We start from the raw sequence: 16,900 nt of genomic DNA, 5'->3' as shown, positions 1-16,900 counted from the left end.
CAAGTATCACCGGACACTTTCCGAAGTAGTTGAGATGACAGGGTTGGGCTCCAGAACACATTCCTCTTTGCCAGGGATCCCATGGTAATGTTGAGACGGCCCTATCGAGGATGAGCCTGTATCCGCTTATATGTCTCTGACATCAATACAGTGGATCCCACTTATAACGTTTTTACAAAAACCATGAACAACGTTGTAAGCGAGAAAACGCTCTAAACAAAATCTTGAGTATTATGGAAAGTAGGGAAAATAAAAATAAGTCTTACTGAGTGGGTGAACGTTGGAAACCGGGTGTATAAACCCCCCACCCAGATCCAAAAAAAAATTGAATCATGTTTTATTTCATTGCGAGGTTACCAGATTTGAAAACAAAGGAGGGTGCTTGTCATGCACCCTAATAACGTCAATTTTCACAGTAGATGGCGCTAGCCTCTGTGGTAGTCATAGTTACGTACTCGCATCACGAGGTCCCGGGTTCGAACCCCACCGTCACAGCAGTGGTGGTCGGCTGAAGTTGGTTTTTTGTGGTTCCCAACGTCGAGGTGCGAATACAAACCGATTTCCCCATTAAAAAAAAGTCTCGCCACAGAGAGCAATAACAGGCCTACAACGGTAATATCATCAAACATACTTCACTCATAGTTCGAAAAATATGTGGTAGATGGCAGCGCTACAACGAGCATTACACAGAAACAATCTGCCCGTTATGTTCATAGCACGGACACGCACATTCCAACATGTACCAATTCGTTAGCAGTTCCGTAGTAGGAATATGGACGAGGGACATGTGTGGTTTAGTAGTAGAAGATGTCGCTACTGTAGCAACACCTTCTAAAGCAGTTGTACTGACCATGAAATTCTGCCACATAATTTAGTCCAGCTAAAAGCAAAATCGCTAAAAAAAATAATCTGGGAATTCCCCGACGGTTATTGGTCAGTACATGTGGTAAAAAACACTCGTATCGACGAAGAGATGTCGTGGAAAAGAAAATTGAAAAAAAAAAAATTTCCCTCAGAAAAAGAAATTTCGAAAAAGGAGGGAAGGGCAAGTTTTCCGAAATTTATGAAGATATCTACTAACCCTATGTTAATGGTTGTATTGTGGCGCCATCTGTTTTTACGAATGTATGTGAGATTGTTAATGATGTATGGACCCTCGTTTTCAAAGTTCTGGTATTTGACAACCCTAGCTAGGCTGACCATATTTCCTCGAGATAAATACGGGACATCAGGATTCCCAATACGGGAAATCGCCAATTATCGCCAAAACCAAACAAAGTTGCCAAATATTGTTGAAATTACGGAAAAATCACAATGGCGGGAAATGATGCATTACTGCAAATTGCAGGGGATTAAAATGTATTCCACGAAAAAAAAAAAAAAAAACGTTTAGCAAGGCAAATGTGGGAGATTAATATTCCCATATATAGTTGTAATTATCATAAAATAATTTATGAGTTAAAAAATAATTTCAATCTTTGACTTCAACAAAGAATAAAAATTCAAGTAGGCTTCGTGTGAAATACGGGAAAACCGGGACACTTTTGCCAAAAAGTCGGGACGGCCAAAAAAACAGAAAATACCGGGACTGTCCCGGGAACCCTACCAGATTCATATCGAGCGATGAATCATCTGCTGCCATCTACTAAATCAGCAAATAACTACACAATCCATAACGCATACCGTACTTGTAGTTCTATTTTCCTTCGATAGATGACAGCAAAAGCACTGTCATCATGATTCCTGTCATACTGTTATTCTAAAAAGTCTTAGCAGCTGACAGCCACGTATAATTTAAATTGAGAGCAGAGAGAAAAAAACAATGATATCGCAAATGTGGCCTGGCCTTGGTTAATGATTGGGGCCTTGAGCTCACAACAACTCGTGATAAGATAAACATCCCTATTTTCTTTCTTTCGCTTTATTATCCTTGCAAATAACATTGTCATGTATTTGTGAAATCACTCTGACTTTGTGATTTCCTGTTCACTCTCGCTTTTTTGCCCTCTTCCATCCATTCGCTCATCACCGAAGGCGTTCATCAAATCGTCCTAGATTTTTAATTGCACATCGCTGATACGTCTCTCATTAGAAGTTCTCAAGTGTCCAGCAGCGTAATGAGTGAAGGGGATAGTAAAACGTTCACCCTCGAGGAAATCGCCCAGCATAGCAATAAAAACTCCGTGTGGATTTTAATCCATTACGGTGTGTATGACGTCACGAAGTTCTTGGACGAGGTAAAAACTTATTTTTTTACACATCTCTTATAATGAGAATTTAGTTGAATTTGAAGTGGCTTGAATGAATTGAGAAGTGGGCTGAACCCATTTCAAAGATGTGTGAATTTATCTACACTCGTGTTCAAAAGTTGAGCATAATTTGTAAAATGTAAAAAGAAATGAAATATGAATGCAATGATTCAAATTACTTGTGAAAAATCATGGGATGTAGGTAAAACATTGTATATAAGTGAAGTAGCTCCATCGACATGCGCTTGTGGAAACGAGTATAAAAATGGCCTCGAGTGGCATGGCTAGTGTTGGCAGAAATTTTGCAATTGCATTGTTAACAAGGACGGAAAATGTCACAAAGACGCCAACTGAACATGGTTTGTGAAGGGATGAATAATTGGAAATGCTGGAATCTGGCGGTGTTCAAACCAAAGCATCTCAAATTCTGAATGTGCCTCAGTGTGATATCTCCAGACTGTGGCAGAAGTTTCAAACCACAGGAGATGTTACCTGACAACCAGTACCAGGTTGGCCAAGGGTGATAACCTTAATGCATGGGCTCACCCGGGCATGGCCCATGGGCCTCCAGAGAAGAGGGGGGCCTCACAAAAATGAACTGGTTGAAATTTTCGAGAATTTTCCTGGTACGGACTCAAAGAAATCCCTTGGCCCTCATGATACTCTTAAGACTGTCCTGGTAACTACTCGGCACAAGTAATATTTGACAATAACTGAGATGTCAACAGAACCGTTCTGCTAGACAACCAATTTCAGCCCTGGCAGCCATCCTAGGAGTCACAGTTTCGAGACAAACTGTTCACAGAAGGCTCTGGCAGACAACAGCAGTTTGTATCTCCCTGACGTTTGCACAGAAACACACACACATTTAGATTGGAGTTCAAACATCGACAGTGGAGTCAACAATAGTATGCAATATCATGTTCACTGACGAGTCCACATTTTAACTGCACAACGATTCTCGTCTCGCCATGATCCGGAGAGGTATAATGTGTTTTCACCTGAGAAACATTACGGAAAAACATTGTTTTCTGAAGGAGGAGTCCTGCTCTGGGAAGACAAATCATGTTGGATGGCCAGGCCTCCACAGCTTTGAAACAGAATCTGTTACCTGTCAAAGACGCTGAGACGAACTCCTTGAGCTTACAGTGCGTCTCTTTCAAGGTGCTGTCATCCTTGTTTTATATTCATAGATGATAATTCACCTCATCACCATGCAGTCCTGATTGATGTCTTCCTTCAAAGTGAAGATATCCAGCTCATGCAAAGGCATGACAAATTCCTATCTGAATCTTATAGAGCAGCGGTTCTCAACAGGTGCTCTAGGTAGCCCTTAGGGCTTTGTGTGCATTCTCCAGGGGTTCAGCGGCCACTCCAAACAAGAAAAAACCAGCAAATTTGAAAAAAAAAAAATTAAATAACAAAAATGAATCGGTAACTTTGATGAATAAATCAAAAATATAGGCCTACAGGACTCCGCCATAGAAATGTCTTACCAGAAAGGGCTCGGTGTGTCAAAAAAGGTTGAGAACCGCTGTTATAGAGCATGTATGGGATATTCTGGGGAGAGATATTGCAGCCCTCTCTCCACTATTCACAAAGCTCCATTCCGGATTTTAAACCTGGACTCCGTTAGGCTTGGAACCAGGGCTGGACAAATCTAAGAAAATGTAGGGGGCCTACATGTCCCATCATGCATGTAACATAGAAAAATACATGTTTTAATCAATATTTTATACGTCCAAAAAACATTGTTTAAATTTTCCTCTTTTGAGCAAATTTTTCCCATGCATTCAAAATGAATATGTTATTATCTAGGCCTATTGAAAATATGCGCATAATATGAAAAATTAAGAGCATTGCAATACATTAAAAAAGAATTCAAATTATTCTTTTTTGTTTAATGAAATCTCAAAATTTTCTACAACACTAGATAATTTCTTACACACCGACCAATTTTGGACAAATTTTCCTCAGAGTTTTGATCAGTGATAGCCACCTAGAGTCTAAGGCAATAGTCTCATCAAAAGTATGGGAAATTGTTGTGCATAATGCGTGGGTACTAGAGGTTCTTACACACTGCATTAAACTTCAGCGTCACATTAATTTAATCATTCTGTTTCGCTATAAAGTTGGCCCTCAAATTGTGAACCTTTTTTTTTTCAACCCTCTTCTTTAAGTAATAAAAGTAATTGTTATCCTTGTTTTGCATTTTATTCTTCTTCTATAACCCTATTACGCCAACATTCTTTTTTTATGTAGGTTTCCTGAAATATTCACGTAAACAGCAATTATGCTTAACTTTTGGACATGAGTGTATCGAGTTGATATGAGGGCTCTAGAGCTAATAAAGATGTAAACCCGATAGAATCTTGCTCATTTTATCTGTATAATTTTTTCCCTCTATCTAATTGTATTTTTGTTTTCACTATTTCTTTGGCCATTGAATGTGCATAGGCTTACACCATACACCTTCTTGGATACAGAGCCATCTCAAAAACCATCATGGTGGACTTATCTGTGGGCAAAGAAATATTCTGTTGCTATCCGATATGCATATCGGATCGCAACATCCCTCTCCTCCAGCTACAGAGGTAGTCCTTGAACCTTGATGGTTTTCTGATAATAGAATCCATACCTTTTGGGCTGTTATGGTGTGTTCAGGACTTTTTAGAAGCAGATGTTTCATCCACTGCTCCGGTGGACATCTACAGTGCAGTTGGCGACAAAGCAAGAAGATGAAACTACCTCCTTTAAAAGACTGTTATCTACTGATGCTTTTGGCTGAAGATGTGGCAGAATCAACGTCATCGTTGTGGTGCAGTTGCTCCTGATATGGTGGATGAGGATTTGAGTCTTCAAATTTCAGAAATCATAAAATTAAAATTTAAAAAAATCAGAAGCCGTGACACCACAATGATGAGGTTGATTCTTCCGCGTCTTTAGCCAAAAGCTTCAGTAGATGACGATTTTCCAGGGGGTCGTTTCGCCTCGTTGTTTGCCGCCAACTGCACTGAAGATGTCCACCACAGTAGTGGACAAAATATTTACTTATAGAAAGCCTCGAACATGGCATAACAGCCCAAAAGGTATAAATTCTATTACAAACTCTGGCCGTGAAAGCCTACCTTCAGTTTTCTGATAGTTTGTTTAGGTCAACGGTTCTCAACCAGTGCTCCATGTGAACTCCCCAGGGGCTCCGTTGCAGCTCGAGAAAAATGTAAAGAAAAAAAAGACAGTAAATTCAGAAAAAATAATTATAAGTATTTATGAATAATAATAATAAATCACTAACTATGATGAATGAATGACAAATAGGCCTAACTCACGGGGCTCCTCCATAGAAATTATATACCAGAAAGGGCTCAGTGAGTCAAAAAAGGTTGAGAACCGCTGGTTTAGGTCACACCACTGCTTCAGGAATTGATGTTTTCTCTGGAAGATTGGATGGCATATCTGCAGACTTGGACTGCTCCCAGGGCTGGATTTTGAATCCTGTGAACAAAGAAGGTGTCATCTAAAAGGGGCCGATTTTTTAGTGTGCCAACTGAAGGAAGAGGAGTGATTTTTTTATCACCAAAATATTATTCACTTACACTTGAAAAATGTCCAGAACCTGCCCTGACTGCTCTGACAAGGCACATTCACAGTATGGCGATGATGCTGGTTGAACCAGCGCAAAATCATCACATTGCACTTCTATGGAAAAATAGAGTGGTGATGCCTGCACTGGAACAGTTAATGGTTCTACATGAGCAAGCTTCATCTCGCTCATGCAGGAGTGGAACGGATGAATAGGATCCTAAAATTCTGATGTGGGAGGGGGACAATGAAGAAAAAATTTTAGGAAACTAGTATGAATCAGGTGCGTAAAACCTGTGGCCCATGAGCGAAATTTGACCCATCAAGGAGTTTATCAGGTCTATAAGTTGTTCCGATAGAAAAATATTAGTTCCCAATATACAATAAATACCTAGGCTGATCATATTTTTTTTTCATAAAAATACAGAATATTGTCAAAAAAGTTGTCAGGGCAGAGTTGTCCAATTACAGCCGAAATAATTGTCAAAAGCTGGTGAAGTTGATAGTTACAGCCAAAAAATGTATTTAAGGCAATGAAAGTTGACAATTACATCCAAAAAAAATTGTCAAAGACAAGTAAAGTTGCCACCTATTTCCAGAATTGCTGAAAAATTGCCAATCGTGGGTAAATTACAGGCACTGCCAGTCAAAATATAATTCATCAAAACAAATGTAGCTATATATGTTTGATCCGATGAATACATTTATTTGTCTGTAATCAATAATGGTAATCACCATAATTATCATAATATAATTTATGGTATGAAAATAATCCCAATTCTTGATTTTAAAAATTCAACCAAGCCTTGTTGAAAATAAGGGAAAAAAGTAGGGACAACCAAATTTATGAAAATATCCCTGTAAAATATGGGTAATGTGGTCCCTATTTATATACTAGTTTCCATCCTGTGAGCGACAGAGATACAGCGTATCTGGCCCACGGACTGAAAAGGTTGTGCACTCCTGGTATAAATTGATCACTCTCAATATTTTTGTAACCAGTAATTTCAATCTAGTTTTTGTGGAGGTCAAATTTCTCTGTGAAAAATCATTATTTTGAATACCAAATATTGTTTATGAATGATAATTTTATTTATTTATTTTTTTACTCCCAGCATCCTGGTGGTGAAGAGGTTCTACTGGAACAAGCAGGTAAAAACGATATGCTACATTATCACTTCTCCTGCTGTTATCAGTGTAAAGTGAAATGTTATCTCTATTCAGTGGTGTTATCTGAATAGATTCTGCTTACTCACCGTACATTTTTTTTTCTTTGTCTTTTTTCATCATAGAGTGGATTTCATTTTGGACATGGTTGTTTTTTCTTTTTTTGTAATTAAGTCAGGTCTTGGCAAATCCCAGGCGCCAGGCCACCATGGCAGCATATGCGAATTTTTTTTTTCTGCTGACATGAAAGAGGATCACTGTGTCCTGGAAAAGGCAGCAGAAATGTTTTTTTTTGGACCTGTTTTTTCTTTTGTGAAAATTTTTTTTGGCTCTTAAAAAAATTTTCTGGTGCCTCGGTTTTTTTAAATATTTATCAAGCCTTGAATTGTATATTGATATGATGTAACCTCCACAGTCCTGGCATTACCTGTATGATACAGTACTAAATGAAATGCTCGCACACACACAGACGGGGCCATAACAGATTTTTGGGGGGGGTGTCAAACGTGATTTTGCTGCTGCCACTCCCCCCCCCCCCAAACCACGACTGTAAAATTCTATTTTATAATGGTATTTTTATTCTTTCTCTGAAATTTGTCTTCCCTTCCCTTAAAGTTTATCTTCCGGAGTATTTGCCTCTTTTCTCCCCTCTCCCCAGGTTTGTCTTTACTCTCTAAGACCTCAAAATTAGTTCTAGATCAGGGGCAGCCGATAGCTTGTCCACAGTCTGCATGCAACCCATGAGGGGTTTTGTGTGGCCTGCAACTAGGTAAAATTACTATGTGTTATAAACTGATTTTATTATCATTATTTCAACCATTTATCATTTTCAACAGTAGTCCTGATTAACAGGCTACTGTATTTACATCAATTATTTCTAGTGAGGATAGTAATTAGTTATGTTCTCATCATATCGACTACATCACACTGCCTTTTCATACACACTTATTGCTCTTAAAATTTTGTTATGAAAATTTTACCCATTTCTTTCCGCCACCTCGATGTGCAAAGTTGCCTCTTTATTTGTTGCTGAATGCATATTTGGTAATCTGCTCATAGTGACTAAACTTTTTCGAAGTGGATGCCAACTCACAATGACACTTTGAAATTACATCAGACTAGGCTATTTAGACCCCAATAATTTCAAAGAGCAAAAATGTCTCTTATTGGATGGTCGGGTTTATATTATGCCATTGAATTAGGGAGTTTCATCCTTTCACATCTACACATAGTCTGTCTGATCTATGCAAAGTTAGTCCATTTTATCTTGGTACCATCACAGGTGTACCCATCCAGATAGTCAATACTATCCATGTGACTGGCTTTTGACACGCTTTCCATCCCAGTTATAAAACTTCTCTTGAAGTCTACCAGTGCATGAATCAGTTCCTGGAGCATCTAATCTGGGGTAAGAGATGAAAATAATTGTAGAAAAATGAAGAAAACAAATGTTTTGTCTGTAAAATTTCAAACTAAAGATGTAGTTGAATGGACTTATTTTCAAAAGAAAAAAAATTAAAAAATTATACAAAACTAAATGAAATGCTCACAGACAGGGCCATAACTAGGATTTTTTGGGGGGGGGGCTTGTATCAAATATGATTTAGCCAACCCCCCACAACTATAAAATTTGATTTAATAATGGTATTTCATTCTTTCCTAAAATTTGCCCCCCCCCCCTAGTTCTGTCCCGGCTCGCAAAAGATCTCAAAATTAGCTCTAGATGTTCCAAACATTTGGTATTGAATCTATTGTCAGCAGAAACTAGTTTTGGGCAGTTTTGTAATTAAAAATAATGTTAAAATTTTAAAATAAAATTGTTTCTTTCAGGACTGGGGAAGTTAAATTGAGACTAGGTTCAAAATTATTCATTCTTATCTTTATTACAGTGTATGCTATTTATTATAAGCAGATCTTTACATTATTAGATAATGTTATCACTTTCTCCAAGTGCAGATGGACCTATATCATGACACGGGAAAACTTTGTTTATAGTTATCAGGATTTTTGGTTTATTTTTTTTCCCTGTTCCAAGTTTTTGTGTGTGTGTTTTGAAGCCAAAATTGGGCCACACTTATTTTTTGTTGAAATTTATTGTTATCAGCCTGCAAGACTATGTAAGAGGTCAGAAAGTTTTCCTCTCCTGTTGGCAAACATTTCTGTATTCAGTTCACAATGAATAAATAATCCTAGCTAATAACCAGGAGCTGATCAAGAGGGACTTATTTTTGGGGACCCCCGACCCTCCTCTAATTTCTCCCCATCCCAAAAATTCCTAACAATCTTTAAATAAATATATATATTGTCTTTTTACCTCTGATTTGGCCTCCACCTCTTAGAGTGGGTAGAAAACATTTTCCTTAACATTTTTTGATTAACTTTTTCTTTTTTTTTTTGTCCTTTCACCTTGGATTTGGCTGTCTTCCTAAAGCAGACAAAAATAATTTTATCTAATATTTGCTGATCAATCATTTTCTTTTTCAGCCTTTTACCTCTTAGAGTAGACAGAAATCATTTTCCTAAATATGTACCTTTTGCTCCATAAATTTTTTTTTTTGTTTGTTTTTTCGCCTTGGACTTGGTGCCCCTTTAGAGTGGACACAAATCATCTCCCTAACAATAAAAAAAGTGATTTTGCCCGTCTTTTTTTTTGTGACTGATACAAAATAGGACGTACTGCCATTTTATTTGCCATCTGGGATTTATTTCAGATATAGTCGTGAATCAGTTATTGTTGTCAGAAACCTAGATTCCCAGTCTGATCAAATTTAGTGCCATGCGCCTTTTGATCATCAAAATATCTATTGATATTCTAACCTAAATCTAATGGTTACTGTTTTTATTTTCCAGGGAAAAATGCAACCGAAAGCTTCGAGGACATTGGACATTCTACTGATGCAAGGCAACTTATGAAAGAATATAAAATTGGTGAACTTTGTGAAGTAAGAAACTAAGTGTAATATATTGTTGGGAGAAAAAAAAACTGAAATTTGTGGAATTTAAAATCTTGGTACAATCAAGTGTCCATACTTGGGACATTTTGTTTTAATAAATTGGTAATGGTTGCTGCAAGCTATATTTAAAACAGGTCATCACATTTGTTTCTTGTTGTGTTAACATTTCATGATAGTTTCAGTAATGTTAAACTTGTTTCGGTTGAGAAAGAAATTTTCCTGTGTTTTCCTGAAAATGTGAATTTTTTTAATGCTTCTATGATTTGTACCATAGTTACTTTTAGATGGGGGAGGGGGATTCCTCTGATTTAGGAAAGTGTTAGGTATGGTCTTAATAGAATTCCAGTCCAATCTTTTTTTATCATCATTGTTAAGTTCAGCCCAGCTTGAGTAGAAAAAAATAAAGTTTGTCTAAACTCAGGACACTGTCTCATGTTAGACAATGTTTTCTTATGTTTGTAAATACAGTCATCATTATGTTTTTAAATGTTTACATGTGGTACATTGTTATAATCTAATTCCTCAATGTAAATAACGTTTTTTTGCTAGTTCAGATGGGCATGTTCACAATTCGTTTTATGAGAACTTACATGGATAAAACAGATGTGTTCTCATTTCCTGATATTGACGACATTGATGAGGTTTTAGTAAATGAGATTTAATCAAACGGTTTTTTTTTAAAGTTTTTCCACTTCTTAAGTTCATTTGTTCTTTTTCTGAGTGTGTGTGTGTTTGCTTACCAGAAAACTTGCTTGGTGATTTTGTTGTGACATTATTTTTGATAAAAAATGTGGTTTCTAAACTGTTTTTAGTCTGGTAGTGTCTCAGGACAGATCGTTAACCTTTTTCTAGTCTCAAGCACTGCCCTTACTCATCATCAAAAGAAGAGCATGCTTATGACAAGTTTGACATACGAATGCATAAAAAATCTGGAATATTTTAATTCTTGAACACAATTTTTACAAGGTGTTTGATAGCAGCATAGAACACTCTTTGCACTTAGGGAACACCATGGTGCTTGGAAGCAATGGGTTGAAGCTTTCTGTCTTAGCACTTCTTTAAAAAAAATTTAACCAATGGCAAATTAAAATTAAGGCAGTTGAATATGAAACAACATGCAAAACTATAATGTTCCAAGTTTGGGTAGCTGCACCTAACTCGGGACAGACACTTTTTTTTTTATGTATGTGCATGTTTTTTATGTAATGTGCATCTTAAATTTTCAAATTACTGCACAAAGGGCCTAGGCACCACTCAGAATGTGGGTGTTTTTTTCAAAACTGTCCCAAGTATGGATACTTGAATGTATTCGATTATTGTTAAGAAAATATTGGATAATTGTCAGACATATTTTAGAACAATATATATGATTATAATCATACATATTTGTTATAAAATCTGAAAATATATGACAACTAAACCTTTGGGAAAATAATTAAATATTTATAATATGAACTTTGGTGAAATTTCAAATAGATCCTCAATCAGACTACGCAAAAGCCATTGTGGTGTTGGCTTTACTGAAAGTTACTGTAATTTCTTGCATATAATCTGCATATGAAAATTTTATTCATTGATAATGTAATCTTAAAAAATTGAGGGGTTTAATTGTGTTATGTTTTTTCAAAAAAAAAAAAAAATGTCAGTTTTACTACTGGCATCTCTATTCCATCCATATATTTTGAAAAAAATATATTTTTTGCAAATTAATTTTTAAATATTTCTATTCTAACCTGTCCGGGGGGGGGGGGGACCTGCAGCTCAGTAGCTTAGCCTAGGCCTATAATCCGCACTAAGAAATTGTGATTTTTTTTACGTGTGAACAAGAAAATATGTTACATGAAAAATCAGTTTAATCAAAAAATAACACCACCCGTTTTCTGTAGTCCCAGCTTCAACTAATACCTATTGAGAATTCCCATTACAACGTTCTTCAATAAAAAAAATTTTGAAAGTGAATAATGTACATTACATTACTTCATTAATTTTATCTTTTGAAATTATTTACTTTATTTTAAATTTATTTTTGTTTCAATTACATATGATATCATTAAATAATTTTAAACGTTATGTTGAATTGAACCATTATAAAGTGGAAACCTGTGTTCAACAGGGAAAAAAATCTTGGCCCCTTGTGATTCTGTTAAAGACAGGTTTTACTGTATTTTTACATTGAGGAAAAATTTTATTGTTTCTCAATTACATTTATAACAGATTAATTAAAACAATCTTCTGAAGTATTCTATATGCATTGTACAGTATTATGTGCATAAATTTCAATTTGCTGATGCTGTTCTGTTTTGTCCTTTTTACACAGGAAGACAAGAAGAAAGTGCAAGACATTGAGGTACTGGAAATATATTATTTATATCAATGATAATCTGTTTTTTTTTATCGCTGTAGAAATTAGTTGAATAGTGAATATCAATTCGTAATGTGTAATCAATATTTAGATTTACTTAAGCCCGTTCCAGTCATAAAATTGTGAAATTAATTTGTGCTTAAAATAAAACATATAAATAAAATTTATCTTTGATTTTAGTTTTTTATTACTTTTAATTATATTTTTATAATGTTTTAATTTGCATATCATTATGAACATATAAATTGATGCATGTCTTTTTGAATTTATCAAAGTACAGTGGAACTGGGTTAATTCGAATTTCGGATAATTCAAAAATTTACAAACTCCCTTTGAGTTTTCTATCTAGTTACTTCAGTGTTAAAATTTATTGTTCAATTCAAACTTTTTTCAAATGTTTTGGATAATTCGAAGTTGGAGGAACAAAATCATAATTTTTGTATGAGCAAATTTAGTTTAGATAAATTCTACAAAAAGCCAGACTTTGCCGTTTGACTAAGTTGTTAAACAAAAAATTCTTAAAGACTAATAAAAGTTTGAAAATTATGTTTTTCTCTATTTTTTTTTTTTTTTGATAATTTAATGCCCATCTTAACATTGTTTAGCTGGAGCGTATTGAAAATTTGTACCACTTAATACCGATTATGTTGTCCAACCTATGGATTAAGGTGTACCATCCAAAATCTGAATCTTTTTATGTTCATTAATATTATTGAAAGTATCGGAGTGTTCGGATTTGTAATGTATCAATTAAAGTATATTTCCTTGATATAAGAATGATAAACAGAATTTGGGAAACAGTTTCATAACAAATGATCACGAACTGTTTCTATAAACCAGACATTGAACATGGTCAAGAACTCCTGCAATGACATTGATTCTAGAACAGCAGAATGATGTAGCAGCTAAGATTAACCCTAGAATACAGTCAAACCTCGTTAATGAGTCATTCTTGAGAGAGCAAAAATATGACTTAGTAAGCGGAGTGACTCGTTAAACAGAGTAAGCCTTAGCTGTGCCAATTCCTGCCTGAGGAGAACTGGGACTTCCAAAGAAGTGACCCGGTAAGCGGAGTGACCTGTTAACTGGGTGACGCACTAACAAGCTTTGACTGTACTGACTAAAATGAAAATTGCATGTTACCTATAGTTAGAAATATATGACATCCATATTTGTTATGGGCTTCTCTTTCTCAGCCATCTCGTTGGCCATTTTGCCTGCTGTGGCCTTGCATTTGTATTTATATTATGGACTACGTTTCTGAGACATACAATAATTAGTCCTGGAATACTAATTCTAATTATAAATTATCAAAATTTGGAAAAGTTTCATAACTTATAAAGTTTTAATTGGTGGCCATTATATCCTATGTGAAAATTGATGATTAAGTTGCAATTTGTAATAATTTTACAGATCCAGGATAGATAAATTAGATAATGCAAACTTTTTTTTAGTGACTTTGGACTTCGAATTAACCAAGTTTGACTGTATATTTATTTCTATGAAATTCTAGATCTGAATCTTTTTTTTTTTACAAAAATTGTGCATTTTTCATTTATTGCAGGAGAAAATTCATTGGCCCACATCAACCAATGATGAAAGGTTGGTTAGGATTTTATTTTTCTGAAAATAAAAATGCAAGTATGAAGCGATTGTGGAAATTAAAAATACATATATCGCATTACAATGTAGAAAATGAAATCTAACAATTATCACTTAAGATACAAAAAAAATTAAAACATCCAACAGCCATTTCAATTTTTGTTGCATTTTAAGTGATAATTGTTAGATTTCGCATTTTCTCACTGTGCTCAAACGGTATTTCCTTTATACAAAGTAACGGTGTTTAAAAATTACCACAAGACTTCATTAAATCAATGAGTCAATTAATCATAAATCAAATTTAATTTCTTATGTTTAAAATATTTATTTTATGGAAAAATGTTCTCTGCTGTTTTCAAAGGGATTGTTTTTTACGTTGCGATTTTTTCTTCTCTTATAGCTCGTGGAGAAATTGGTTTATTCCAGTCGCTTTTGCCGTACTTATTTCACTGCTATACCGTTTTTACCTTAACATGAATGCATAGTCTGTATTGCTGGTTCATGGACTTGTTATCTAGCTGTACAAGGAAAATGAGCACATTTTGTATTGTTATCATATACTGATTATCTTGATTTGTTTTTTTTATTGTTATTGATGTTATTACTTACCTTTTTAGCTTAAGTTTTTCTTTTTGGTCCCCAATGAAATTAACATGTACAAATACCCATTAACATAACAAATATTTACATTAAATATGTATAATTTTACTAGTTGGCATACATCAATGTGCTCTGATAGAAACAAGTTTTTCTTCTTCAAGTACCCGGTTTATGAGAAATTTATACACCGTTGACTGTTCGAGTGATATTTTTTAATCACTTGGTTCAAAATTGTATTCCTGATTTTAAAAATTAGAAATTGACCTACTATGTGGGACAGATATTATGCAAATTTAATGTTTTCTTAGTTACATCTTCTTTAGTTGTAGAGAAAACTTGTTAGATTTCATTTACAATATTACAAGCACATGCATATACTCAGTTTTTATTTGTGTAAGGAAGCCAGGCTCTAATAAATTATTTTTAATATATATATATATTCCTCTGGGGTAAAAGACACTATGACCATTTACATAACTATTCAAATAATGCCATTAATTTGCAGTACTTTCTTTTGTTAATCTACACAGAATTATGATACTCAAGTCCTATTTCAATAAATATAGTGTGACCACGGAAAGATGGCCTCTGACTTTGTATGACCTTCATTACGAAAAAAGGGAGGGAAAAGAAAACAACTCTGGAAGATGCTTATTTTCTCCCCATCCCATTCCTTCCTACTGAAGAATGAACCTTCCCTTTTCATCATGAAGGTCATACAAGGTCAGAAGCCATCTTTTCGTGATCACATTATAACAGATATTCACTTTATAAAAAAGCTAGCTCCATAGAAAGATGTACTAAAAAAAATTTCAACAACTCTCTTGTAAAATTTCTCTTTTGTGGCATGGTGCCCTTTACCTCCGGTATACAAATATTTATACCAAGAATATATTTTTGTTTGCCTGAAATTTTTCCTTTTATCTCTGACTACTTACCACTAACATTAAAAAAAATTTGTTAATGCCTACATAATAAATTTAAAAAAAAAAAAGAAATTGTGCCTTCTTCATGCTCCATTCACACACTTTTTATGCCTCATCGGAGCTTATTTTCTCTTGTATGATTTTTTTCCTGTGTCATTTGCATAAAATGATGTGAATATTAGAATTTTCGTTTGCGAAGTTGAATACATTGATTAAAAGTTTAATTTTAAATTGTGCATCAATTAAGATTTAATTCTTTCAACTTGAATTTTATATTAGTGGTTCTTTTTTTCCTGTATATAATTGTGTTTGGTAATTGGAAAAAATGTGGAAAAATGGTGCAAATTCAAAATGGTGGCCTTGCTAATTTATATATATGTATGCACGTAATATGTATATTTTCACTAAACGATCCAACACTTTTTTAGCTCACTGTAGTTTCAAATAATAGTTACACATGCCGGTTTCATTTGCCGATTTGATGCATTATTTTCATAAGTGATTTGTTAGGAAATTCCATTTCTGGGGGGAGAGTGAATCAAATGATTTAATTTTTCCCCACATTTTATTCAATAACGCTAAGAAATGTCAAGTGCAGCTTTGTGTAGTGTGATAAGTATGGTGCTTTTCTTTTTATTAAGGGCATTCAGTAGCAGATTTTTTTTTTAAGACAAAGAAAACATGTTTCAACTTCTAACATTTCCAATATGGGATCAGTTTTTCATTTGAATGAAATTTCTTTTCCATATTTGAATTCTCCCAGTGTTTTTCTGTGTCTCACTTGATAATTGTATGAATAAATATATAGTATATGTATCTTTCATTATAAAATGTATGATTGTTTGAATTTGTTATGCTGTATCCTTATATTTTACAAGTGGCTTTGTCATGAGTAAGAACTACGATTAACTGATAGAGTATGTTTCTGTATTTTTCTATTGAAATAAAAAGCCTAAAGTTAGTGTTTTATTTCTTGGTGATTTTTTAGGCAATTAAATCTATAAATATTTTTGGTATTTTTTTAAATCTTTTAAGTGTGCAAATATATCATTCTATATGTACACAAGGGGAAAAAAATTTCCCTTTCCACTTTTGTATCAAGCTATTAGTCTCGTCATCTATTTATGTGAGGGGAGCAGTGTAAACTTCGGTCGGGCGCATCCAATCTGCAACATGGAGAACCTTTTTTTTTTTTTTTTTTTTTTTTGTGTGTGTGTGTCAAATAGCAGGGGAAACTGAGAAAACTTCAGGTTTTGATCAAATTTTGCCATTGGAAATTACAAGGAAATATACAAAAGTTACTTAATTACAAAATTGTCGAGTTTAGTTTGATAAGCTTTCCCTTGCAGCTACACTGCCTGGCCCTGCTGGTATCTCATCTTTAGGTAAACTTCATCACTATATTCTTTTATACCCATTTGAGATCTAAGGATTTTATGCAAGAGAGTAAGATGTTTT

The 16,900-nt window shown here is 34.5% G+C and overlaps 1 protein-coding gene across 1 annotated transcript; it reads left to right on the top strand.

Annotated features, from left to right (window-relative positions):
• The first annotated feature begins 1,796 nt into the window (after positions 1-1,796).
• Positions 1,797-16,411, top strand: Cyt-b5 (Cytochrome b5). Its single transcript, XM_089247946.1, has 6 exons — positions 1,797-2,237; positions 6,947-6,983; positions 9,849-9,940; positions 12,270-12,299; positions 13,879-13,916; positions 14,317-16,411. Exons 1-6 carry the CDS (start codon positions 2,118-2,120, stop codon positions 14,399-14,401), a joined length of 402 nt encoding a protein of 133 aa, XP_089104072.1. The 5' UTR covers positions 1,797-2,117; the 3' UTR covers positions 14,402-16,411.
• The last annotated feature ends 489 nt before the right edge of the window (positions 16,412-16,900 follow it).

This window comes from Pholcus phalangioides, unplaced genomic scaffold, assembly GCF_987345545.1.
Source record: "Pholcus phalangioides strain wild (caught in Gottingen) unplaced genomic scaffold, Ppha-v1.0 ptg000001l_1, whole genome shotgun sequence".
In the NCBI taxonomy this organism is placed as follows: Eukaryota; Metazoa; Arthropoda; class Arachnida; order Araneae; family Pholcidae; genus Pholcus; species Pholcus phalangioides.
Note: the sequence above shows the minus strand (reverse complement) of the source record. Positions and strands in the feature narration are given on the sequence as shown.